General features: G+C 32.1%; 3 protein-coding genes across 4 annotated transcripts in view; 2 read left to right on the top strand and 1 right to left on the bottom strand.

Annotated features, from left to right (window-relative positions):
* The window catches only part of LOC126735583 (desmoplakin-like), a 55163-nt gene that overhangs the window by 27761 nt on the left and 1011 nt on the right, over window positions 1-26391 (top strand). Inside the window, exons 11-18 of the mRNA XM_050439611.1 lie at window positions 6722-7151; window positions 15646-15836; window positions 15924-16095; window positions 16158-16289; window positions 16352-16537; window positions 18288-18453; window positions 18515-18697; window positions 20082-20310. Of these exons, the coding sequence (XP_050295568.1) occupies window positions 6722-7151; window positions 15646-15836; window positions 15924-16095; window positions 16158-16289; window positions 16352-16537; window positions 18288-18453; window positions 18515-18697; window positions 20082-20310 (1689 nt within the window). The remainder of the gene's footprint in view (window positions 1-6721; window positions 7152-15645; window positions 15837-15923; window positions 16096-16157; window positions 16290-16351; window positions 16538-18287; window positions 18454-18514; window positions 18698-20081; window positions 20311-26391) is intronic.
* The window catches only part of LOC126735586 (uncharacterized), a 53093-nt gene continuing 36709 nt past the window's right edge, over window positions 10008-26391 (bottom strand). Inside the window, exon 6 of one of the 2 annotated variants that reach the window (XM_050439622.1) lies at window positions 10008-10027. In XM_050439622.1, the coding sequence (XP_050295579.1) occupies window position 10027 (1 nt within the window). In that variant the 3' untranslated portion in view covers window positions 10008-10026. Of the gene's footprint in view, window positions 10028-25715; window positions 26105-26391 lie in introns of those variants that run through there. The other variant, XM_050439621.1, reaches the window with a different exon arrangement.
* LOC126735585 (programmed cell death protein 6-like) overlaps window positions 20961-26391 on the top strand; it is an 84408-nt gene continuing 78977 nt past the window's right edge. Inside the window, exon 1 of the mRNA XM_050439618.1 lies at window positions 20961-21016. Within this exon, the coding sequence (XP_050295575.1) occupies window positions 20976-21016 (41 nt within the window). The 5' untranslated portion in view covers window positions 20961-20975. The remainder of the gene's footprint in view (window positions 21017-26391) is intronic.

Below are 26391 nucleotides of genomic sequence, written 5' to 3'. Positions count from 1 at the left end.
TTTTTTGTAAAGAAAAGGGTGCTACCAACTCAGGCGGATCCTTAGATCAGACGAAACATCAGGCTACCACTCTACATTTACAAGTCTACTATCAAAATGTTCGTGGCTTCAGAACTAAGGTTAGTGAACTTTAGTTACTAACTTTTTAGCTGAAGAATATGATATAGTCACTTTAACCGAAACCTGGCTCACAGATGGTTTTCATGATGCAGAGCTGTTAGACAACAGACATAGGTCAATTGGGGTAAATGTAAACTGGGGTAATTGTAGACACATCTAAAATAAGAAACACAACAACATTTAGATTTCAAATTTGGCGCGAAGCTCACTATTCGAGTCGTGCCGACGTTGGGCGAACTCGGTTTCCCTCGAAATTTTACTCCTGTTTGTGCTCTTCTTGCATTAGTTGGCTGATCCAATTTGATGTGTTTGGTGGTTTTATGTTGAATTTCGGCACTGAAGTTTTCGAATGCAAATCATCGAGGTAAGTTAGATATTTCATTTGGACATTGTTTGTTATACTATTGTGTCTATTTTACGCCTAAATGTCTGTCGACAAATTTTATAATCACTAAAATAATTCAGTGTTTACATTTCCCCCTAATAAATTTGTTCTTGGGGGAAATGTATACACTCTTTTGGGGTAATTGTAAACATGATAAAATTAGTGTCTCGCCGATAATTTATGTAAAATGAGTAATTTTTTTGTCTTGTTGCAGTGTAAAGTTGCCTCGTACTTACGTACTCGTACGAAAAAAGAAGCACCTTCTTATACAACTGAAGATGTTGTGAATGCCTTTGCAGATGTCCAAAATAAAAATAAAACGTATTGTCAAGCAGAAACGTTCTATGGTGTTCCCAGATCAGTTATTTACCAAAGGATAGGAGGAAGAAAGACTCCATTAAATGTGACAAAGGGTGGACGTTCCCAAGTTTTATCCTCAGATATCGAAAATGAAATAGTGAAATGTTTATTGGCACGTACTGCGATGGGTCTACCATGTGACAAAGCAGAACTTAGACAACTGGTTGGAGAGTATGTTAATGCAAAAGGTTGAAGAACACCATTTAAAAATGGAGTACCTGGAGAAGATTGGTACTACTCATTCATGAGAAGACATACAGATTCCGGTTTCTTAAGAGACAGACAACTGCCTCTTAAGAAACCGGAACATTTGCAAAAACTGCGGAAGGATGCTAGAAAATTTGAGATCGTCTACCATTTTTTTGATGACCTGAAAAGAATCATTGATGAAAATAATTTAGATGATAAAGGAAGTTTTATTTTTAATGCTGACGAGTCAGGTTTTAATAATGATCCCTATCGTATTAGGGCAATTGGAGAGAAAGAAAAGGCCCTGTGCCGGATATCAATTCAAGGGAGCTGGAGTTCAGGCTCGTTGGACTTCCAATAGCGCCTATCCAGGAACTCTATATATGCGGCCTCCACTAATGGATGGATGGAGGAGCCGCAATTTTTCCAGTGGTTTACGACAGGGTTTATACCTCACATTAAAGATTTACGAACTTCCCAAAACCTTCTAGATCAAGCAGCTCTACTGTTGTATGATGGTCACAGCAGTCATATGAGCGTCAGAATTATTAAAGAGGCAATGCACAACAATATTATTTTGATAAAGTTTCCAAGCCATCTTACAGATAAGCCTTTGGACAAGTGTGTCTTCGGACCCTTAAAGGTGAACTGGAATAAACAATTGGTGAAGTTTGTTAAGGACGAATGGGACGAGGGTGTGGACGGCTAACTAAGGAAAAATTTACCGAATTACTTGGCATTACTTGGCAAGAGTCTATGGTTTCTAGTAATATTATATCTGGATTTAAAAATACTGGCGTATACCCAGTTGATTGAAACAAATTCCCACAAAATGAATTTACACCAGAAGACTTGGCCAAATACGAAGCTGCCCTCAAAGCTCCGAAATCTGTAACATCCGATGCTATTATTATCCAACCAGTATCCTCTAAATCAGCTGTTGTTGCAATTTCTGAACCAAACCCACTTCTACCCACGGTCGACAATCAAATGCCTTCAACTTCATCATGTTGTAGTCAACATCATTCAGTGTCATCAGCTGAAAGCCGACAGCAGCCTTCTACATCGTCAACTGACTACCAAAAATTATTAGTGGCATCTACCCATAGTCCACAAAAATCGACGTCATCGTCTATCAGTAAATCGACAGAAATTACCAACATTTTCTTGCCACTCAGCCGCCGTGAAGATATTATTGAAGAGAAAAAACAAGTCATACCGAGATTAAAGCAACAAAGATATGGAGAGGTACTAACAACCGACAAGTCTTGGAAAGACTAAGAGAAGCAGAAGAGAAGAAGAAAAATAAAGGAAAAAAAGGCTAATCCGAAAACGGACAACAAAAAGTTGCCGAAAATGAAAAAAATGAGAAGTGAACCAGTTGCAGATTCGGAAAGTTCTGATGGAGAAATAAGTCTAGGTGATACTGATGATGAAATAGATTGGGCAGAACCGGAAAAACAAGATATAGAGCTTAAAACCGTCGAGAGTTCAGACTTGTCCACAGGGAAATTTATTCTTGTGCAGTTCAAAGGTGGAAAGAGAAAGACTACTCTTCTTAAATATGTGTGTTTAATTGAAGCTGTGGATGAAAAATTAACGGAAATCAAAGTGACTGGTCTTAAATCCTGGCATGCATCAAAAATGCTTTTCTACATTGTTGAAACTGATGTTAGTTATATAACCTTGAATCAAATCATTGGTGTGCTTCTCGATCCTGGCATTCAAATGAAGGGAGAGAGAATACTATACAACTTTCCAGCAATAGTTCCTGTTTATGAGCAATATTTTTTTTATACCTATAATATTATTATAATTACATACTTAGAATAAATTTCTTTTATTAGCGTTCTGAAAAATAGTTTAGTTTTAGTTAAATTAATAAGAACTGTTGGAAAATATTTACTTTTATCTCGATTTTTCATTTATATTGCAAGCAAAACCTTTAAGGTCACATTATTTTGGGGTAAATGTAAACACGACTTATATCAAAAAATATTTTGCTACACAGCGACTTTATATAGTTCGTTTATATTTGTCCCAGGTATTTTTCTGGTAGAGTAAGTGTCAAGAGATGCTTGTTTACAATTACCCCTAAAGAGTAGGGGTAAATGTAAACGGACAAGCATGTTGAATATATTGTTTTTATCTTAATGTGACTTGTAATTACAGAAAACCACTAGTAATTATCAAAGAAGATACTATGAGCTATCTGACTGCTAATTTACATATATAAAATAATGCGTTATGTCCCCAAAAATCGTTTAGCAAGTCAAAACATTAAATATCGTCCACAATTACCCCAACTGACCCTATAATGAGAAGCGACAGGAAAGATGGTCGAAGGGGAGGTGGGATTCTTGTAGGAGCTAAGAAGAACTTGGACATGAAGCTCGTCCCCATTAATATCCCTGAGGATTCTAGTCTTGAGTGCTTACTGGTAAAAATTACAATAAAAAAGAAATATTTATATTTATGTGCAGTCTATATTCCACCAAATGCTAATGTTGATATATATGTGCAATTTTGTAACCTCTTTGAATGTATCTTAGATAAGGATGTAAATATAATTATCTTAGGAGATTTTAACCTACGGGAAGTTAATTGGACAGAACTTGAAAGGGCTGACAATGTTGACATGTGCACTCATGTATTCTATCAAAAGGTTTATGAATGCTTAGACCTGGCAATACCCAGAAAGAAAGTTAAAACAGGCACCCGAAAACTCAAAAGTTTTCCAAAATACTTCTCTCAAGAACTAAAGAAAAATATTAAGTTAAAGACACATCTGCATAAACAAATTAAAAAAGGCACTGCCAATTTTCAAATTAGGAATAAATAAAGCAAAATTAGAAGTACAGTGAAATATCAAACTGCACATGAGCTTCGAACTTATCATGAGAATATCGAGAGAAATGTCAAAACTAACCCAAATAGCTTTTAGGAATTTTGTCAGGTCTGGGCGTTCAAGACCTGGTGTTCCGGCTGAGGTATGCTATCGGGAGTGTACAGTTAGCAGTGCTCAGGAAATAGCTATCACATTTGCATTATATTTCAGTATTTCAACAGTCTGAAAAACCTAACTTTGATAAATCTAGTGGCAACTTTTCATTCTCCAAGATCTCTGAAATGCAAATTCAAGCAGCCATTAAGAGATTAAAATCAAAAAAGGCCACTGGCAATGATAGTATCCCCTCATACATTTATAAAGGTTGTTCTGATATCTTGTGCACTCCATTAAAAACCATTTTTAATTTGTGTCTAAAAACAAACACATTTCCAGAAGTGCTTAAATATGCTTTCGTTACTCCAATCCTCAAATCAGGAGATAATTCTTTGGTTGACAACTACAGACCAATTAGCGTTCTTAATTCTCTCGCAAAAATTTGTAAAAATATTTTATACCAAGATATTTTGAGCTCTTTCATGAATAAATTCTCTCAGCAACAACATGGATTTCTACCAGATGCCTCAACTGTCACCAACCTCAGCACTTTGACTGAGGCAGCTGCCAATGCAGTAGATAGCCAAGAGCAGCTAGATGTTGTCTTGACAGATTGTGCAAAGGCTTTTGATCGGGTTGACCATGGGCTGTTGGTGAATAAGTTGGGTAAATTTGGTTTCTCGCTGAAAGCATGTAGGTTTATGGTATCTTATCTTACTGGAAGGCCTCAGCAAGTTAAAGTTGGTAGAAAATTGTCAAAAATATATATAGTAACATCTGGGGTGCCTCAGGGCAGTAACCTTGGGCCTCTCTTATTTCTAATTTTTCTGAACGATTTGCCAAACTGTATAAAGCATGCTAGATGTCTCGTGTTTGCTGATGATTTTAAACAATTTATGCACATAACATCTCTTATTGATTGTCTTGAGCTGCAAATTGATTTGAACTTGGTGGCCCAGTGGTTCAGAGAAAATAAAATGTCATTAAACATAGATAAATGTCAAATTCTAACCTTCACAAGAAAAATGCAATTTATAAATTTTGATTACAAAATTGATAATTTATCGTTAACTAGGAAAAGTAAATTTAGGGATCTTGGAGTCTGTTTTCAAACAAATCTCAAATTTAGGCAACACTATGAAACTATTGTAAACAAAGCATAAAGCTTCTTGGTTTTGTAATAAGAAATAGAAAACATTTTAAAGAAATAAAATCAATAATAATTCTGTACAACTCACTGGTCAGACCGATCTTGGAGTATGCCTCAGTTATCTGGGCACCTAAAGCAATGGTGCATATTAATATGATTGAAAGGGTCCAAAAGAGATTTTGAAGATACCTGTACTTAAGAACACATAATGCATATCCTTATATGATCTCCTATCCTATAATAGTATGCTAATTGAATTTAAAATGGTACGATTGAGTGTTAGGCGTAATATGAATGATGTCTTATTTATTTACTACATAACTAACAACTTAAAATATAAGAACTGTTCTTTAATTAATCATCTATCATTTGCTGTTCCTAAAATCAATTTCAGAATAAGAAATAACAATATTTTCCAGTGTTCACCCTCAAGTTGTTCGCCATTTAATAGAATGATGCAAGAATGTAATAATTATATACAAAAATATGATATAGATCTCTTTAATATTAGTATTCGCCAAATTAAGACTGATTTTGTATCCTTATCTGATTACTCATTTACTTGTTAATCTGTTCTTTTTGTTTTTGATTTTTAATTGTAAGTAGGTGTATTTTATTAAATGTTATTAGTTTTAGTGTAGGTTTAGTTTCATCATTATTATTGGTTTTCCTTTTTCTTTCTGCAAGCCAGTAAGCACTCCCACATATAATTACATTTCAAATGTGTTTGTAAGAGTATAAATAAATAAATTTTGATTATAGGTATAAAACTGCACACGTATTTTATAAATGAAATTAGCCATATTTTATTTACTTCGTCCCGCTTACCGATGCCCCGGACAGAATGCCAGATAATAGTAGCTTTTTCGCCAGTAGCAGAAAAAACCCGATGAGACAGTAAGACTTCTTATTCTCAGCCTTTTTACCCTCTGCAGGGGGTAGTGATACTATTTAAGATATGTGTCCCGTCGTTTCTTTTAATCTCTCGTCTTCTGAAAACCGTCCTCTAGGTCTTTTTCTCTCGACCACGAGGTTTTCCATTGGACCTGTGCTTCTAGCTATGTGGCCAAAGTAACTGAGATATGCTCTATTAATTTGGTTTAGTAGAGATATTTTTATTTTTCTTGTAGAATAGAGACGTTAGTTCTTTTGGGATTCGTCTGCACATCCATCATTCGAAGGCATCAATTCTTTTTTGATCTGCTTTCTTCCATGTTTCAGCGAAATAAACAGCAATTGGGAAGATCATGTAATTGGCCAGCATTACTTTGACCTTCTTTAATGGTTTGGCCTATAAAACTATTAATGGGCATATTGGGTTCTAAAAATTGAATTTTTAAAACGCAACCCAGATTGATGTTAAGCTGCCACCGTTATACTACCTATGCCACCTACCTTTTAAAAATTAAACTTTACTGCAAATACTTTTAGTGATTAAAGGATTCAAATTGTATTACAATTTTTAAATTTCCAAGTAATTTAGTTGCCTGTTAGTTGCGGAAATTACTACGACAATTCGACCTAGGCAAAGTAGTTAAAATGTTTAATTGTTAACTTGTTATTTTATTTTTAGACTAAATGCTGAGCTAATCAAGAAACAAATTATAATAGCAGAACTTGAAGAAAGTGTAGATTCTTTTAATGATACATTAAAGAATTTCGACCAAACAGCAGAAGATCTTGCGAACGAAAACGCCGCTTTAAAAGCAGATAAAAATATACTTGAGAAAAATTTAGAAAGATTGCAAGATATTAAAAAAGATTTTGATAATATTAAGGTGCATTTAGAAGAAATTAAAAAAGAAAGAGATCAACTAGTTCAGGAGAAGGACAAAAATACGAATAAGTATAATAATTTGCTTTATAAACTAGATCAAAATGCGATAATCTTAAAAAATATGGAGGCTGAGAGAAATTCTTTAAGTCAAGAGTTGGTGCGTTTAAAAGCAGACAAGAGAGAAATGGATAAGCATCTGGCAAATTATTATCACTTACAGATCGAGGTATATAAAAAATATTTTCTAGATAAGCGATTTGATTTTTTTAGAAAAGATTCAAAAAATATTGTCAATTCTTTTTTATTTTTGTTAGATATATTTCTTAAGTCATGTTTGACAATACCATAGGGTAATTTGTTGCAAAATTCCACAATTCCTATTAAACCTTTTTGACTGCTTTAATTGCATATTAATGATTTAGTAACTTTAAGATGAGGCTTCGTTTGGGTCCATGTTAATACCTTCCTTAAACTCATTAATGTAGTGTGGGGTAGACCTTCTTATAGTTACTTCAATCAATGCATGTTTTAATCAATAACTTCAATGTCGATGTTATATTTTTATAGAAACTCATATGCCTCATCTAAATCTATTTTGCCAAATTATCTCACCTTAGAACATTGAAACGCTAGAATTAGTAAACCACAACTTTGTTTGAGGTCAACATATGAAAGGGGGTGTTTTTTTACAAACTTAGTCATCGATTCTCTGTTGTCAAGTTTACACACATTTTTAAATGAGGAAATTTTCAGCGTATAATAATGTTAATTTAACTTATTTATATTAGATTTTGGGTTAAAAATAAAAACTAAAAATAAATATATCTCATGCCGAAATTGGTGAAATATCATTTTTAACATTATTGTTAATTTTAGATTTAACAATAATATTTGCAGGAAACAGCTTATGTTCGGTGTTTAAAATCACCTTGACTATAACAAAATATAATTTCATGAGTATTTACAACTTTATTATTATTCTACTTCCTCATCTAATAAGATCTAGGCTCATGCACTTTTTCTAAAATTACAGCCTTTTCCACTAATTTATCATATTTCAACTGTTTATTGATATAAATTTTTATAAACATAAAATTGAATTTTGGGTCATAACATTTTATTATTAATAGGTAATTGTGACCAAGGAATTCTGCTTTGTATAATCTCTGATGAAAAAGCATATAATCTAATAACCAGAGAATTTATATACATACTCCATAATAGGTTGTCTAAAGTCACATTTATCCTCGATACTATTTCCTAATATTTACTTACATAATAATATAATAATATTTCTTTATTTAGCAAAGAGTGCTACAAACAAAAAAAATATATAAAAATATACAAGGATGTTTGATTAATAATTAATAACTAAAAAAATCAATCTACGTATGTACAAATGACGAATCGAAAAGGAGGCCTAGCTAACGTGGACACAGATCAAAATAAAAATAAATTTTATACGATAAAGGTGCATTGTATAAACAGTATAATAAAAGATTGTAAAAATAAAACCTAAAAAATTAAATAAAATATCCTTAACATTAAACATAAAAATAAGATAAAAACTTAATTCTAAAATAAAATTTTAATAAAAATCAGAAAAAATAGTCATATCAATAAATAAAATATAAAAAATAACAATCGCCATGATAAAAAACATAAAACCTAAACCTAAAAAATAAAGCTAAATTTAAAAAGTGATTAAAATCGTAAAAATAAATAAAACCAACAATAAGAATAACAATAACAATCACCGCATGATAAAGAACATAAAACTTAAACATAAAAAATAAAGCTAAAAAAGAAATACAAACAGTTAACGGGTATTTTGAACATATTCCCTCAAGAGCCGTTTGAACTGGTTTAAGTTATCACAGTTTTTAATATTTACTGGTAACTTATTAAATTCAATATGTATGTAACACCGAATTATACATTTGGGCTGTCTGGCATCTGTCGAGTAATATAAAATCATTACGGTTTCTGGTGTTATATGTGTGGACATCACTAAAAACTTTAACTTTATCACAGATATATTTTGGCTGCATGTTATGTTTCGATTTAAATACATGAACATTATACACGATTCTTTGCTTAACTGACAACACATTTAGGATAGTTAACATGGTTTCTATAGAGGTATAACGATTACAACGCAAAATTACTCTTAAAGCTCTGTTTTGCATTACTTCTAATTGTTTTATTTTAAATTTCGGCAAATTGGACAATAAAGTTTTGCAGAATTGCAAATGGGGTAGTGCTATTGCATTATACAGGGACAATTTTGTGTTTATGGATATTTCTTTGCCTATTCGGCTAATAAATCCAACTTTTTTAGAAAATTTTCTTAATATGTAATCAAAATGCCTATAAAAACTTAGATTACAATCCAATATTGTACCCAAATACTTTATTTCTTTATCGTATAAGATTTTTCCCCATTTACCATAATATGCAAATCCTGAATGTCATGTCAACTGTGCCATTTTAGTTTTTTTTGTGAAAACTTACTTTATTTATATGACCCTTATGTAAAATTTTAATAATGATTTTTGTAGAACAATAATTTTATCATTAACAAAAATAATAAATGATTCAACATAAATTGAACCCCTGAATGAACAGTTTGAATCAATGTTATTTATTTTAGGCCACCCAGAATTCATGAAGTTTCGTTAGAATTTCATACTAGTCTTTGCTCTAAGTTCATACCTTCTCTCACTGCTCAAACTTGAATTTCAATGTTTAGACACAATATAAGCCATAACAATCATATCTTTATCTGGTTTCTTTCTAATATTTAAATTTTATCTGGAAAGAATATACGCAAACTAAATAGTTTTACCAGGCATATAAATGACATTCAAAGAATACTTTAATTTCCACTGTTATCAATTTCTTAAAAGTTTGCTTTTGTTAAGTAACAACTGTCACACATATTATACATTAATAATTCACATAAAGGACGCCTATATTTCGTCATACTTTTAACTAACATAACTGAATGACTCAATAATTCATTACCATCTCACCCTATCTGTTGGACTTTTAAGCTTGCAAAGTGCTTCTGTTATTGCTAGGTCAACTTGCGTAGCTTTCCTAAAAAATATTTGGCCGATGAATTTTACCTGACTGCTATTGAAAAAAAAGGAGATAAATTAAATTTGTTGATTTTTTAAAAAAAGGGATAAGTTGTGATAGTTTAAAGTAGTCCAGCTTGCTCCATGACATTGCGAATGGCACTGTCATGTTCTTCTTTTGTAGCACATGGTATGATAATAACATATCTGGATATTCTTTAGGTTACCAAAATTTCTTCCCCTGGAGCAGACCATATGACAGCATAATAAATCTGAAGAGTCATTATTCAGCCGTAGGTGTTGATATCCTTCAGCCAAATTAACAACAAAAAGAGTTTTTTATCTAAAAGATTTTAGCAAATTTCCTCAATGTTACTTACCAAATAAGATTTTCGTACAATTTGTCATTTGGATCTGATGGATTCAAAGATCACCTTAACTTACCATTTGCTTTTTTCACAATCTTATATATACTTGTTTTAAGAAATGTCACTATGCCATTACCTTTCTTTAGGGCCTTCCTCTCAATAGGGAGACTTTTGAGAGTGGATTAAATACATTTTTAAAATTTTCTATTGTGATTATTTAACTTGCCTAGCAACTTCCCAAAACTACTAAAAATATCATTAAAATTCCTCTAACAGTTATATTCACTTAGACACACATTATATACTCTCTTTAGCATATTCAACATCAAACATTCTTGACCACCTAGGAGAATTTGGCTAGTTTCATTTACAACAACAAAACCGTCATAAATTTTTACATTCTTATATTTACGATATATGTAGGTTAATATTACATATTTAGCCTCGCTACTAAACTCTGTTTTTCTAATCTTAAATTTCTTATTTAAATTGCATTGGTATTGGGTTTGCCCCTATGTGTTACCTAATTTGATTTTTTCTATTTTCCACAAAAATCATCTCGTTCCATACATTCTGCTTTGTTACAGAATTGATATTACTTTTTTTTATTAAATTATTTGCCAAAAGCCGGGCATGCACGTAAGCTCGTGTAGTTTGATACTTTTTACATGGACATACCATTCCTTCTGTATGGTCATATTTCAATTTTTGTTTTTTATGACTTCTAATAAGTATTTTTTTATCACCGGCTTTACTCACACTGCAAAAATTTGTACAGCTTTTTTCAAAGTGAGCTGGTTAATCCTTAGTAGGGCTTCTAGAGAAACTGATTCTCAAATTCCCATTACTATTTTGTCTCTCAATGCTTAACTAAAAATCTCACTATGTCAAGAAATGCTGAAATGATTAACGGAGGGTTGATCTTTAAGCATTCTGCGTCCGTTTGACCAAATTATACCCGCCAAAACACTTCTAATTAATTAATCATTAATAATTAATTAATTAATCTTAAATTTACATAGTTTTCAATGAGCTGCATGGTTTACTGATACTTGTTAGCTGAACCACAAGGAACCGCATAAATGTAGACATTATTCTTGAGAACTCCATCCCAGTAATATTTCTTAAAATACCTCATAGTGACCCCATATCTTAAAGGGATTAGAACTGAGGAGGAGGAGGAGGAGTAAAAAAATTACATTTATTTTAAAATATTTATTAGCTTGTAAACTATTATTGGACCTGTTTATGATCATTCTGACAGAACCAAAAGCGAAAAGAGAGATATAATTGAAAATAACATTATCACTAAATCTAATAATTGTCTTTCTAATTCTTTACTTAAAATACACTGAACAGACTTAAAGTCAGTCAAAAACCCAAAATTTAGACTTTTTTATCTTTGGATTTAACCACTATAAATTGTGAAGCTTCGAAACATACCAAGTGGTGCGTCGCCGAGCGGAACATAGGAAATCCTCTGTAAATGTTAAGGGGGTCAATTATTGGCTTCCCTGTACATTTTATAGAAAAAATGTACAGGGACCAATCGGGCAAACCCTCGTGCAAAGTTTCAAAAATTGTTAATAAGCCAATCTTAAATTATTCAATTAAATGTAATTGCAAAGTTACCAAATTTTCGGTTCAGGTAAAACCAGACACCAGCTACTAGCAAACAATTTGTTATAAGGCTTTGTCAAATCTGAGGTACAGCCGAATACAAGAAATGTTTGTTTTTTCGTTTTATCAATCTCACAACCATACATTCAAAGCAAGATACGTTACTTTTTTATCTAAACTTTTATTTATTATAACGATGAAGTTAAACCAATAACAATTATTACTATCGATTATTAAAAAAATAATTTTATTATACTTAGAATTTAATTAAATCAATAGCAGTATCTGAAATATTTTCAATTTATTTTCCCATCAAGCCTATCTAGTCCATTTCAACCATTAAACCTATTGTTAGTAAATTCGAGTCCAAAGACATTGCAATAAATAATTGTAAATGTTTAACTCAGAAGATCGAAAATAGATCCGAAAAAAGAGACAACAGAACTCTAATTATTTTACTAAGTGTGGAAAAATAAAATGAAATAAAATATAATAACTTTTTTAAAAATAATAGAGAATTACATTAAAACATCAATGAATGAAATGTTCAAACAACCCCCCATTAACAGCTAAACAATATCCTAACCGATCATAAAATTCATTTCTAACGTTACTAAGTTGATATTGGGAAATTTCATTACATTCTAACAAAATAGCGTTTTGTAACTGGTTTAGATTCTCAAATTTTACACTTTCATAAATGACACTTTTTAAATGACCCCACAAAAAGAAGTCATTCGGTAAAAGATCAGGTGACCTGGCTGGCCAAAGTATCCGGTACCGTGGACCAATAATATTGCGGTTAAAAGCATTTTCCAAGCACTCTCTAACCATACGGGCATTATGGGCCGGGCAACCATCCATTTGGTACCAGATCATTTGATCTTCCTGAACAACTTCTTCCAAGGCGGGTCCAATTTAATTTTGAAATAAGTCCAAATAGGTTTCAGCTGTTAGGTTATAGTCCATAAAAAAGGGTCCAATGATATGGTGGGCAATTCTGAATATTTGGTTCATTGTTGAGGGTAAATGTTCATTCATTGGTAAAACAAATATTTCTTAAAAAATTCCTATCATTATTTGCTCTTTCCATCATTTCAAAACAAAATGCCATTCTTTGCTCTTCATCTCCTTCCTGCAGCTCTTGATGTTTTTCGAATTTATACGAATAATATTTGTGTTTTTTTATAAAGTGCGCAATACCGTTGTATGATATTAATTTTCCTCTTGCCCAAGAACCCTCGTACTAAACATCTTGTTTTCCTCCACACTCAGTAGAATATTAACATCTCTGTTCTCTCTTTCTTCGGCTCTATTTTCGATATCCTGAGTTGAACATTTACAATTATTTATTACGGTACCTTTGGACTCGAACTTATTGACAATACGTTTAATAGTTTAACTGGACGGAATGGGCTTGGTGGGGAAATAAACTGAAAACATTTCAGATGCTGCTCTAAAACTGTTTCCCGCATATTGCTACTTAATTATGGCAATTTTTTCGTCGATTGAATAATTCATACTTGTTTTCAAATATCGACTGTCACTGATTTATTGACACTTTTCCTCACGCCAGTGACAATATTCATTTTACTGGTGCCCGTTTGGTTATACCTGAACCGAAAATATGCTAATTTTGCAATTACATTTAATTGAATAATTCAAGATTCGCTTATTAAAATTTTTTGAAGCACAAGGGTTTGCCAGATATCCGCTTTGGTTTGCCAGTTCCACCACCCGGTATATTGCAACTTTTAAGTTCTTTATTCATATATTGACTTTCAGTAAATGTTTCTTTAATATGAATGTTCCTGACATATACAGGGTGTTCATTTGAAAACTTCCCACCACGGATTTATTGAAAACCACTGTTTAAAAAAAAACGCCGAAATACGTCAAAAGGTTTGTCAAGGAGGACAACTTTCTAACCTAAAATTCCCCTTAAAAATTATAAATGGCAAGGAGTATCGAGTAATAGATTGTTTAAAAGTTCTTTCAAAGTCTTTTATTTTTTATATTATATTATTTTTTTATCTTTGATTTTTTCAAATCGGTCGATTCGTTTTCGAGAAAATTAGAAAAATCTTTGTTTATCTTAATTTGTTCAGATAGAAAACAAAAACATAAAAATATCAGTTTTTATTTCAATAAGTGTTCAAAATGTTGCCCGTTAGGGTTTGCCAAATCTACAATTCGTTTATAATTTAAAACGGAAACTACCAACATAAACAGCAATTCCAAAGATTAGACGTGGAAAAAACTAAATAACAACCTGATTTTTTTCCGCATTCTTTTCATCAACACAGATATCCTGGGCGAACTGAATTTATTGTTATACCTACTTAGTTATTTATAGTTGCTAAGGAAAATAAAGAATTTATTTTGCCGTCAGTTACATTTGTGACAGTCTTGGAATAGTAAAAATGGTTTACACACTAGCCGAAAGAGTGGAAATTATTCTAATTTATGGTGCCCAAAATCAATGTGCTAGGCAAACTGCTGTCACGTTTAACGCCAGACATCTGGAGAAGATAACTTCGCATAGGTATGTTTTGGGCCTTGTTACTAAGTTTACTGAAACTGGATCTGTTGCAAATAAAAAACGTGATCATCGGCGAATTTTGGATGAAGCCGCTCAAGTTGAAGTTTTGAGTCATTTTGGAATAAATCCTAATACTTCATTACGCAAAATTGTTGCTGCCACTGGTATTTCATTAGGCTCTGTTCACACAGTTACCAAACTTTATAAATGTCATCCATCCAAAATGAAAATATTGCAAGAGTTAACTGAAGACGATTTCGATAGGCGAGTTGAGTTTTGTGAAAAAATGACTGAAGCGATTAATGATACTATTATTCATGTAAAGAATATTTGCTTCAGCGATTAATGCACATTTTATCTAAATGGATTTGAGCCTATAGAATGGCCTGCTAGATCTTCTGATATAACGCCGTTAGACTTTTTTCTATGTCATTTGACATCTATTGTGTTTACTCCCCAACCTGAAAGTTTGGATGAGCTTTGTCAACGCATCATCGACAGCTGCCTATATCATTGTTTGGCCAAAAACGGGCAACATTTTGAACACTTATTGAAATAAAAACTGATATTTTTATGTTTTTGTTTTCTATCTAAACAAATTAAGATAAACAAAGAGTTTTCTAATTTTCTCGAAAACGAATCGACCGATTTAAAAAAATCAAACGTCAAAATAAAAGACTTCAAAAGACCTTTTAAACAAGCTACTACTCGATACCCCTTGCCATATAAAATTTTTAAGGTGATGACCCGGGGGGGCAATGGGTGAAAGGGGGTGAAGTAATTTTAGGTTAGAAAGTTGTCCCCCTTGACAAACCTTTTGACGTATGTCGGCGTGTTTTTTTTAACAGTGTTTTTCGATAAATCCGTGGTGGGAAGTTTTCAAATGAACACCCTGTATAATTCGGTAAATGGAATGTTCTGAACAAATTAATTTTATTTGATCAAATATAAAGATTAAAAAAATTAAATTTTTAGAAGTTCTATTTTTCTTTAATATTTTAGTTATCCATTATTCTTTAATACTCGCTCCTTTCAATTAAGTAAAAGTATTAAAGGTCAAAGAGACCTCCAGTAACACTTTTACTGAATGTTAAATGATAATTTTAGTTAGATGGCTTAAAGAAAGAACAACCACGAAACAATCAAATGTTCGGAAAGAAAATTAGCGAGTTACAAAAGGTATATGATGAACTTAAGAATGCATTTGATGGATTAAATGAGGATAATCAGAGCCTGAGGAAAGAACGAGAAAAATTAAATGAGGAACTAAGAAATTTACGACAGGAGCTTGAAGAATGGTTTGTAATAATATAAAAAATTAAAACATAAATAAAATAAATAGTTTTAAATCATTATTATTTAAGTTATATGTGTCTCATTTGTAGTCGAAATAATAAGAGTCAACAACAAAATATGTGCAACTGCTTAGAGGCGCAAAACGAAATATTAAAAAATCAAACAAATTTGGCCATCCAAGAGCTCGACTCCCTAAAAAAGAATTGCGAAAAACTTAAAGCGGATTGTGCTTTAAAATGTGTCGAAGTAGAATGTTTAAAGGTTGCTGCCACTGACACTAGAGAGGAGTAACAGAACTTAATTTTCCAAAATTTGGTTTCTAGTCAGATGTACTGGTATTGAATAAGGAAAAAATTATTTGCGAACAAAACTGCAAGCAAAAGCTGACAGACTTGAAGGCCCAACTAGAAGAGCTACAGAAAAATTATGAAGAAAAGACAGGAGAAGTCAAAAATGTAATATTGTTCCTAAATCTAATGTTTGTATCTCAAGGAAAGTTTATATTTCTCCTTTTCAGATTAAAAAACAATATGAATCTGCAGCGAAAAGTTCACAGTTAACTAAAGATGAATACAAGAATCTTAAGAGGGAATATAAGGACATCAAGAAAATGTTGTCCGATCAAATAAAGAGATACAAAAATGAGACTGGACAAATTGATTCTGAAAAACCTTGCGCAATTGTTAAGGAGTTGAAAAATCAGGTAAGATCTATTTAAATTTAATAAAAATGGTTAGATACAATATTTAGCTTTTATTTACATAAAATAAAAAGTAAAATTAAAAACTATTTTAATATTTGTACGTACATATGGAAGATTTCCAGGATATAATTAACATTTAATGATATCCTGCAAAAAAAATCTCGAATATCTACTTTCTGTGAGATAATGCGATAACGCTAAATGCCTCATTTACATTCAATTTTACTTTGAAGTTTGAAAAATGAAAATTTCTACTTCCTTTACACAAGTAATAATAAATTTTTAGGTTGGGTAAAATATTAAAACCGTTCTCCCTTATGTTTTTTTTTACTTCAATGTTTTTGTTGTCATCTTTCATGTTGTCATCATTCTTCATGTTTTTGTCTTCAAATTTTTTTGTTTCAATGTGTTTACTTGTAACAAATTCCTTGATCTAAATGGAATACTCATTTTTTTTAGAATTGCAAAAACGGCAACTTGTAAAATGCATGTTAAAAATATTATCTGCCACGTATTATCACAAGAAAATATCCGGCGTAGTCAAATCGAGTAATCTTGAAGGTCCTCTTCTTCCTATCGACGGATTTTTACAACAAACACTTAAAAATTGTCTCTTAAAAAGGAATTTCTTACTAATTCACCAATTGGAAACTCATTGGTACTAATTTTTTATTTTCCGAAAGTGCTTTTTCAGTATCCAAGAAATAGCAGAATGCTTTAGCTCCAGACTAGTTCTTATTTATGGTTGTGGGGAAATGGGATGTCATTCGTACGCCGACATGGATGAAAGTATTTCTGTTGTTCCAAGTTATACTGTTTAGCCAAGTCTTACAATGGGAATTGATTATGCATCTGACAGAGCATTTCTGATGCATACTGTACTAAGACTATACTTCCAAAGGATATTTCAAAAGTTTCAATATTTGCAAACTAAAGATCATTTACTAGTAGTAGTAAGGGTTGGGGAGCTAGAGCTCGGCAAGTAGGCCTAAATAGTCCCTTTTCGCCAATCTCAGAATCACCCACCCCTACGCTCCCACTCCTAATGCGCGGTCTTCACTGAGTTGGCCCGTTCTTTTAATAAAGGCTTGCAGGTTATCCCAGTCCAGATCCTTAAGATCTTCCCGTTGGAGTGTCGCTGCTCTGAAAGTTTTCCTTCTCAGGCGCATCCACCTATCACAGACACCTAGTATGTGGTATAAAGTTTCTTCCCCTGTACCGCAATTCGAACAGAGCGGGTTTTCACTTATACCAAGAAGGTGTAGATATCTATTTAAACAGTTATGCCCAGTCAGGATTCCTTCCCACCAAGTCTTTAATACCCTATCTCCTTGGCCTGTCTACATTCTTCTGTCCTTCTCCAATTCTTTTTTGTTTTTTGCATGTGCTAAATTAGACCATACAAATATTATTGCTATATAACGTTAAAATTCGAATTTATGGCTTTTTCAACTAAAAGATAAACGGATGCAAACCATAGTTCTATAACGATATAGTTTTGGGTACAAGTCTAGGATACAAACGGTTTGCCAATTACTAAGCTGCTTAACTGGTCTTGGAATGAATTTAAATAAGGTAGTATATTCGCGGGAATATTGAGTTAACTAAATCATAGATGGTGCTCATTAATTTGATAATGGTATATGCTCAGGTGAAAAATATGCTTAAGATATTTGCCCCTGTTCAAACATTACAGTCATCACCTCTCAATAAATAATAACTAACCTCTATTTTAAAACTCTTTTTATAGCTGATAGAAAAAGAAAAACAAATAGTTGCCTGTCAACAAAAACTTAAAGATTCTTCTTATGAAATTATCGACCTAAAAGATTATATCCACAAACTGATTTGTGATAACAATATTTTAAAATCGGCAATCAATAATCTTATTGGTAACTTAGAAAAAAAGATAAAAGGTAAAGCTAAAATAAAATTATATCAATAGTATATAAAATTATTATTTTTTCTATTACGTAGGATCTGGCGGAAGTATAGCTATGTCAACAGAAGCAATCGCATCTGAAATTTTAACTAGTCTAACCAACATCGAAGATACTATTATTAGGAATAGCGATACAGGATATTACCCCTGTCCTAAAGGATGCAAAGGCAAAACTTGCAATTGCATGTCCGAAATCTGCTCACAGTATAGTTTTAAAGGTAATGTTGTATTGTCCGGTTTCATTCGTTTAAGTTGGTTAAACATTTATCGTTTTCATTCTTTAATATTTTATTTAAAAAACTTGGAAAAAAAAGAAGAGAAAAAGAAGAATTTTGAGATACGTGTCGCGATTGGGTACCTGCACATTTAAAAGCAAATCTGTTGTTTAATACTTTTTATATAATTGAAATTAGTTCAAATATACACATAGTATGAACCAATTCGATATATTTTTAACATGTGTATAGAAAAAAAAACGCAAAAACTTTATTTTTAGAAATAAAATTATGAAAAATGGCCAAAATGAGGCCGAGTGTTACAAAATTCGATGCACATATTTTCAGAGCGTATTATTGAAGTCAAAATAAAACTTTTTTTTCTATAAACGTGTGTCCTAAAAGGCTCCCTCTCAGAGCCTGCGCAAATTGATTGATAAATATCGATTATTTGGAACCCTGAATACAGTTATGCGTCAATTCCTGCTGAAAATTTGCAAGTCTCTGTTTTTTGGGCGCTCTTTGCATTTTCCTTCCTAAAAATGGTGTAAATCCAATTTTAGGCGACGATTCAGGGAGGCTTACCTTTCTGATAGCCCCTATCCTTTATTGTGTTAAAAAAATTAAAAATCTAGCAACACCGTCTAGTTAGCCATTAAGAAATCTAAAATTTAGGTTTCTTGCATTTTTTTCGTCACAATTAACCGTTTTTGAGAAAGTGGCTGGTAAACGAAAGAGGAAGAGCCCGTGCTTGCTTTAATTTTGGTCAAATCAAATTAATTGTATCGAAAAAATGCAAGAAACGATAATTTCAGATTTTTTTATGGGTTACCCATGGGTAGTTACCATCTAGTTAGATGGTGTTCTAGATTTTCAAAATTCTTAGCGGAAACATAGGATATGGTCGATCATCGGGGTAAGCCCCCCCTGAATCTGGGTTTACATCATTTTTGAGACGGAAAATGTCAAGAGCTCTCAAAAAAACACAAAAAAACGACTTGCACATTATCAAAAGATTTTGCGTATAATAATTGTAGTCACTATTCGAAATAATAGATTTTCTTCAAGCAACTTGCGCGGGATGTTGCTCTTTAGAAAAAAAAAGTCTTATTTTGACTCCAAAAATACCCTCTTAAAATATTTGTGTATAATTAAAGTTTTTTATAATTATTGATAACTGTCAAATTTTTAAAACTGAAGTTAAGCTGCAAATTTTTCGTTCTTGTAGTTTTTAACATATTAAACCTACAATTAAGCCTGTATAGGAAAATATATAATAAAGTAGTAGGAACAATTTCTTCAGGATGAAAGAATTAAAACTTTAAATGCATTAACCATGTAAGTGCCTAAATCACCATAGATAAATATTTATATAAAATTTATTTAGATATCAATCAAGTTCCTAGTAGTGATATATGTCCAACTACAAAGCCTTGCCCGCATCAACCAACTAAAGAGAATTCATCTCAAATCAAAACCACGGAGACTGAGATTACCACGATTTCTAAACCATCATCTAAAAAGCGTAGAGAAGAATCCCAGTTGATAAATATTACTTTAAATTCCGATACCACAGATTCAGATGATTTGGCTACGAATAAGTGTTTAGACGAAAAGTAAGTTTATTAATTGAATTATGGTTGTTATAGATTTAAGAGTAGCACATAACATATAACTGTTTTTACTTAAGTTGAATAAGCATAATCTACATATACTAATGTAATTAAAATGAAATAGAGCGCTTCTAAACAAAATGCCCGAACCCGTCGATTTTAATATTTGGTTTCGGGTTTTTCTACGTGAAAATTAAATATACAGGGTGACTAAAGAAAAGATGACGTAATAAATGTATTTTTATTGGAAACCACCATTTTCTAATGCAGAATCAGAAAGAACGCATTTTTTTTACAAAGGATATGGTACAAATGAATAGTGGTTACATAAGCAATTTTAAACGAAAAATTATGATAAAATGTAGAATTAAAGAAATACCTATATAAATTAAATGTTGGTATTTTGCTTTTTTAGTTGTTGTTGTCAGTGTCAAAAAGTGAATGTATTTTGGTGCGACTATTTGAAGTATTTTTCCATTTGCAAGTGGTGTTTATTCCTTTTGAGAGGCAAAAGCAGTGTCATCCTGCTTTTTATTAGTAACTACACTTTATTACCTACTGTGTTATTGTATGAAATATGAGAAAATTAACCGAACGTGAAAGAATCGAAATCTTGTGCATGATCGGAGATATGTCGGGTACTCAAAAGAAGGTGGTTCAGTTGTTTAATGCAACTCATCCTGATCGGTCGCCTATTAGCCAAAGCATGGTAAGCATGAGCTTAACGTTCTGTTAACCAAAATAATCCCAAAGCCACAATCACAGGCACGGCTTCTAATGTTACTTTATCGCGATTTACTGTGCATAATGTATTGAAACAAGCAAAGTTCCACCCTTATACCACCTTACTTCAAGAGCTATCGGAAGATGATTTTGATCGCCGAAATTAATTTTGTGAGCAAATGCAGCAATTATGTAATGATAACAATAATTTTGTAAAACTGATAATATTTTCTGACGAAGCAACGTTTACTCTAAACGGCCATGTAAACAAACAGAATTGTCGATACTGGGCTTTTTTTTCAGCAAGATCGAGTCACATTATGCTTTACCCGTTCGCAATTATCTAGATGAAGTTTTTCCAAATCGTTGGATAGGTATAAGAGGGTTCATTGAATGACCACCCCGATCGCCAGATTTAACTGCCCTCGATTACTTTTTATGGGGATACTTAAAAAGTAAAGTTTGTGTCACTAAACCAGTGAGTTAAGAAGATTTAAAAGAACAAACACGCCAGGAAATTAGAAATATTACTCCACATGTCATTGATAATGGTTATTGTCAGGTTGTTAACTGTGCTTGGTTCGAACATTTAATTTAGATAGGTATTTCTTTAATTTTACATTTTATCATCATTTTACATTCAAAATTGCTTATGTAACCACTATTCATTTGTACCATATCCTTTGTAAAAAAATACGTTTTTTCTGATTCTGCATTAAAAAAATGGTAGTTTCCATTTAAAAAACATTGATGACGTCATATCTTTTTTTTAGTCACCCTGTATATTTAATTTCCACGTATAAAAACCCTAAACCAAATATTAAAATCGACGGGTTCGGGCATTTTTTTTAGAAATGGTCCATTTCATTTTTATTGAATTTATCCGCTACTTTACGGATGCACTGTATATGCTATGCACTGTATATGCTTTATATATAACTTATAACTATACACTTTAAAGCAATCAATTTAAAGTTAACGAAAAAAATAATGAATAGCATACGACTATACAAAGTGTTCCACAATCAACGTCACAGGCTATAACTTTTTTATTTTTAAATATAAATTTTTTTAAGACAATCCCAACTTGTTTTTTCAAATGGCACCATCATTATTTCTTCTAATGTTTGGAATGCTTGTAAAATTATTAATTCAATTTCATAAAAAAATCATGTGTTAACATCAACGTAAGGCACAGAATATCTTTTATTGATTTTCTTATTAGTTTTTATTAGTTGATGCCTTTGTTAAAAACCGGAGCAAATCTTCAAGTTATTAGTATTTTATTTAAGTAATTCAAACAAGTTAAAAAGAACAAGAATATTTGCCAATAACGCTCCAAACACTATTGACACTAGTTAAAAATTATTAGAGGCATAGCGTATTTTTGACTCTGTAAACAAATAATTTAAACTGGTCTTTAGTATAAAATATTTAGGAATAAGGTATTTTTAAATAGTATAAAAAATATTTTATGGTCAAATACAAACAATCTTTAAATTCGTAATATCTGTTTTGGTATTCTTTTATTTTAAATATTCAGTTGTGTTGCCTTTTTAAATGGGTCATACACATTTTAGTTCCATACCTTCCGCTATTTAGTCTTGCTGTTGTCTTGCCGCAACTTTTTACTCCAAATGAATATGTCGATATGCTTTTTATTTACGGAAAGTGTAGAAAAAATTATCGTGAAGCAGAAATGGTTTATCGAGCACGCTTTCCTAATCGTCCTCCACCTTCATATAAGTTATTTTCAAGAGTTGAGGGAAAAAATGCGTACCGGGTCATTTCTAAATTTAAAACATTCCCATCATCAAATGGCAGCAAGAAATGAGGAAAATATTATATCTGTGTTGGCTTATGTTGCAGTAAATCTACATGTTTCCATTTGCACAAAATTATCGAATAGTGCAAGAAGTACCATTCAGCGAATTCTTCGACAACACCAACATCACCCTTTTAAAATCCACCTAGTACAAGGACTCCGCCCTACTGATTGCCAACGAAGGTTACAGCACAGATGTAAATAGCTCCACACGCGCGGAGTTATTTAGATCTGTGGTTACAGTTTATTGCATCCCTTAGTGCGGGTATACACGATCCGGTTTCAACGGATGCGGTAGAAATGCAGTGGTACCGCATTTGCTTAAATAGGAGGTGATACACGATGCTTTAGTAGCGCATCGACGGAAGAGAAACTACAACACATGTACTTAAATGTATCGCGATACACGTTCCGGTTGTAAGGCGCGTTTTTAGTCATTTTCACCGAAATTATTACACTAAATATCTTGTTTTAACATAGTTAACAATTCGCCAAATGATTTTTTAGACATTCTATTATAATTGAAAAACTTATCATTATACTGCCAAATATTTGTATAAAATTTGTAGATTTTTTTTCAACACCACTTTCAAAATATGGATGCTTTCAATGTTTACGTTATACTGACTCTCGCAAAAGATCTTCTGCTTGAAGATCACAAATAACTATTAGCAATGAAGACATTATCTCTCTATAAAAGTCGCGAAGCAATTAAATTTTGGAATTTTTTTTAGTGCATATCCGTTTTCAACGCAGTGCGTATCGCGTATATCCGATGCGGTAGAAACGCATCCGTTTCTACCGCATCCGTTGAAACTGGATCGTGTATACCCGCACTTAGGGGTTTTAATTTATGACAATCCGGAACTTTTGCACAAATCTATTGAACTGATAAAAATAGATTCCATAACAATGGGATAGTTAATAGACATAATGCTCATTATTGGTCTGAAAACAATCCCCGATGAATAATGGAAACTCGTTTTCAAACTATAATTAGCATAAACGTGTGTGCCGGTGTATTTAATAGATATTTTTTGAACCGTACTTTTATGAAGTTACATTAACTTTAGAGCGGTATTTAAATTTTCTTCAAAATTCACTGTGTGAACTATTAGAAAACGTTCCTATTTTAGATCGCAATTTAATTATTTGGCAACAAAGTTGCGCTCCACCCCATAATGCACAAATTATTACAGATTATCTAGACAATAGATTTCCATAGATTAGACTATTAGGTGGCCAGCCTGCTCTCCAGATATGACCCCAGTGGATTTTTTTGTCTGGGGTTATTTAAAGGATATTGTTTATCAACGACCATCCAATAATCTTGAAGAGAAAACCGAATTCGTGAAGCCTGTCGACCAATTACTGCTCTTATGATTACTGCAGCTTGCACAAGACAGGACACCAAGTCAGGATATCCAGCATATAGTTATAAAACGGCACTTCAGCCAATGCGGTTATTTCCTGCTTTAGAATCAGATAAACCTCAATCCTAACGGGCCACTTACTAAAGGAGGCCGACTATGGCTTGTTGCCATAGTCGGTTTGCTTAGACATATCAGTTTCCGGAAAGGCAAAAAGTAATTTTAATTCAAAATTCAATGTTGTACAATTATTATAACAAATATAGAAAAAAAAATTAAGTAACTATGCAATTAAAGTAATTTAGCAACGAATAGGATGTTATTATATAATTATTATTTTAATAATATTACTTATTTTCTTCTCCAAGGAAAGACAATACTAGTGAAACGAGATAGTTCAATAATATTTGTTTATAAAACTATATAAGAATAAATAAAATTAATAATAAAATAGGAGCATAATATCGAAAACAAAACACAACTATTTCTTATAAACTCAAACACTGTTTAATTAACTTTTTCTTCCTTTTAATTCGGTTTCACTGTCACTATCATCGTCTAAACTTATTATTAAGAGCTGAACATTGGTATTTGTAAACGGGTAAGAATTATCTACCTTTAAAACATGTTGTATGGAGTTTTTCCAACTATCGATTGTAATATTATTTACTACCCTTTTTATTAATTCCACTATAGATCCATTTAATGTTAGGGAAGTATTATTTCTTCGAATATTCGATTTTACTTGGTGCCCTATAACTTCAATGGGATTAAAACCCTAATAATATGAAGGTAGACGCAAAACTGTATCCCATTTCACATTGCGAGTCTATCACACACACATACTCTTTATTTATTTCAAAAGCTACTATTTAGTACTTTTAAAAATTCTCGTTTTTTGTATGTCTCTTCAAAATATGTGTTATTGTCTATCATAAAACTTGACTGCTTGACGACTGTGGTAACTAGCATTAACCATAACAATAACACTATTTTTTGGAATATTTTTAAGAAGCCGATATTTAAACCAATTTTCAAAAAGCTGTGAATCAGTGTCTTGGTGGTATTCCAGGAAAGAATCTGCTACATTCTTAGCTGAAAGTAGTAAATAACTTGGAGCGAAGCTACTTTCTTAACATGCATGTATAATAAGACAACACAATCATATTCATCCTATTCCCTTTATTTGAGAGTGCGTTGGTGTTACATTTTTTTGAGAAGTCATGGAATTCACCCCACCCTTTTTGTGCAGTATCATGAGTGAACCTAGTCGAACCCAGTTTCGTGAAGGTAAATTATTGGTCGATTTTCATCCCTGTATTGCCGAAGGCGAGACAATGTGTTGTTTTTTTCGAAAGCGGCAGGTTCTATGGATTGAATTTGGCTATCGATATACAGACATTTTTTTTAGGAACCATAGCAATATATTTTTTTAATAGTCTACACTTTGCATAATTATATTCTTAAATATCGTACAGCGCGAGAGGAAAATCGTATTAAGGTTTACAATGCCTTTATTGTAATTGCTGCGTTTATAAAATCATAAAATTAGAGTCCCACCCTGTATGAAGAGCCACAACGTGACTAATTTAAGCATGTACAATTGTTTACGTCTGGAATCTTCGTTTTAAATATACTATATACAATATTTACTTACTACTATCGTATTTAAACCTGTAGTAATTGTTCAGTATTTCCTTTTAATACTTGATTCAATACAACACTACATGTCAGCAAAAGTTAAGCTTCTGTCATTCGGTTGCCCACGAGCAAAGAAAGCTGGAAAGCTCAATTAAAGGAATGCATTCTTAGGGTTCAGAGTGCTTACATCCTAGCATTTCAGCTCATAGCATAAAGAGAAAAACATTTTGGGGCATCCCTATAACAGAAAACTTTATATATTTTGATACGATATGACACTATAAAGTCAAATATAAACGGACTACGGAAAGTACTACGGCTCTATTAGAAGCGAATATTTAATTCCCTCTCTCATTTGCATATTAGGCCGTGTAAGAGATCTTTCAGTATACCTAACACTAAATAACTTTGTTACTTTTCAAGATAAACAAATGAAATTTGGTATATCGATAGAATAGTTATAAGAGCATCTTTTAACATATTCTATTGTTTTTCACTTCCTGCTAAACCGGAAGTGACACTAAC

The sequence above is a fragment of the Anthonomus grandis genome, chromosome 4 (genome assembly GCF_022605725.1).
Source record: "Anthonomus grandis grandis chromosome 4, icAntGran1.3, whole genome shotgun sequence".
Lineage (NCBI taxonomy): Eukaryota > Metazoa > Arthropoda > Insecta > Coleoptera > Curculionidae > Anthonomus > Anthonomus grandis.
This window is presented reverse-complemented; position numbering and strand designations above follow the sequence as displayed.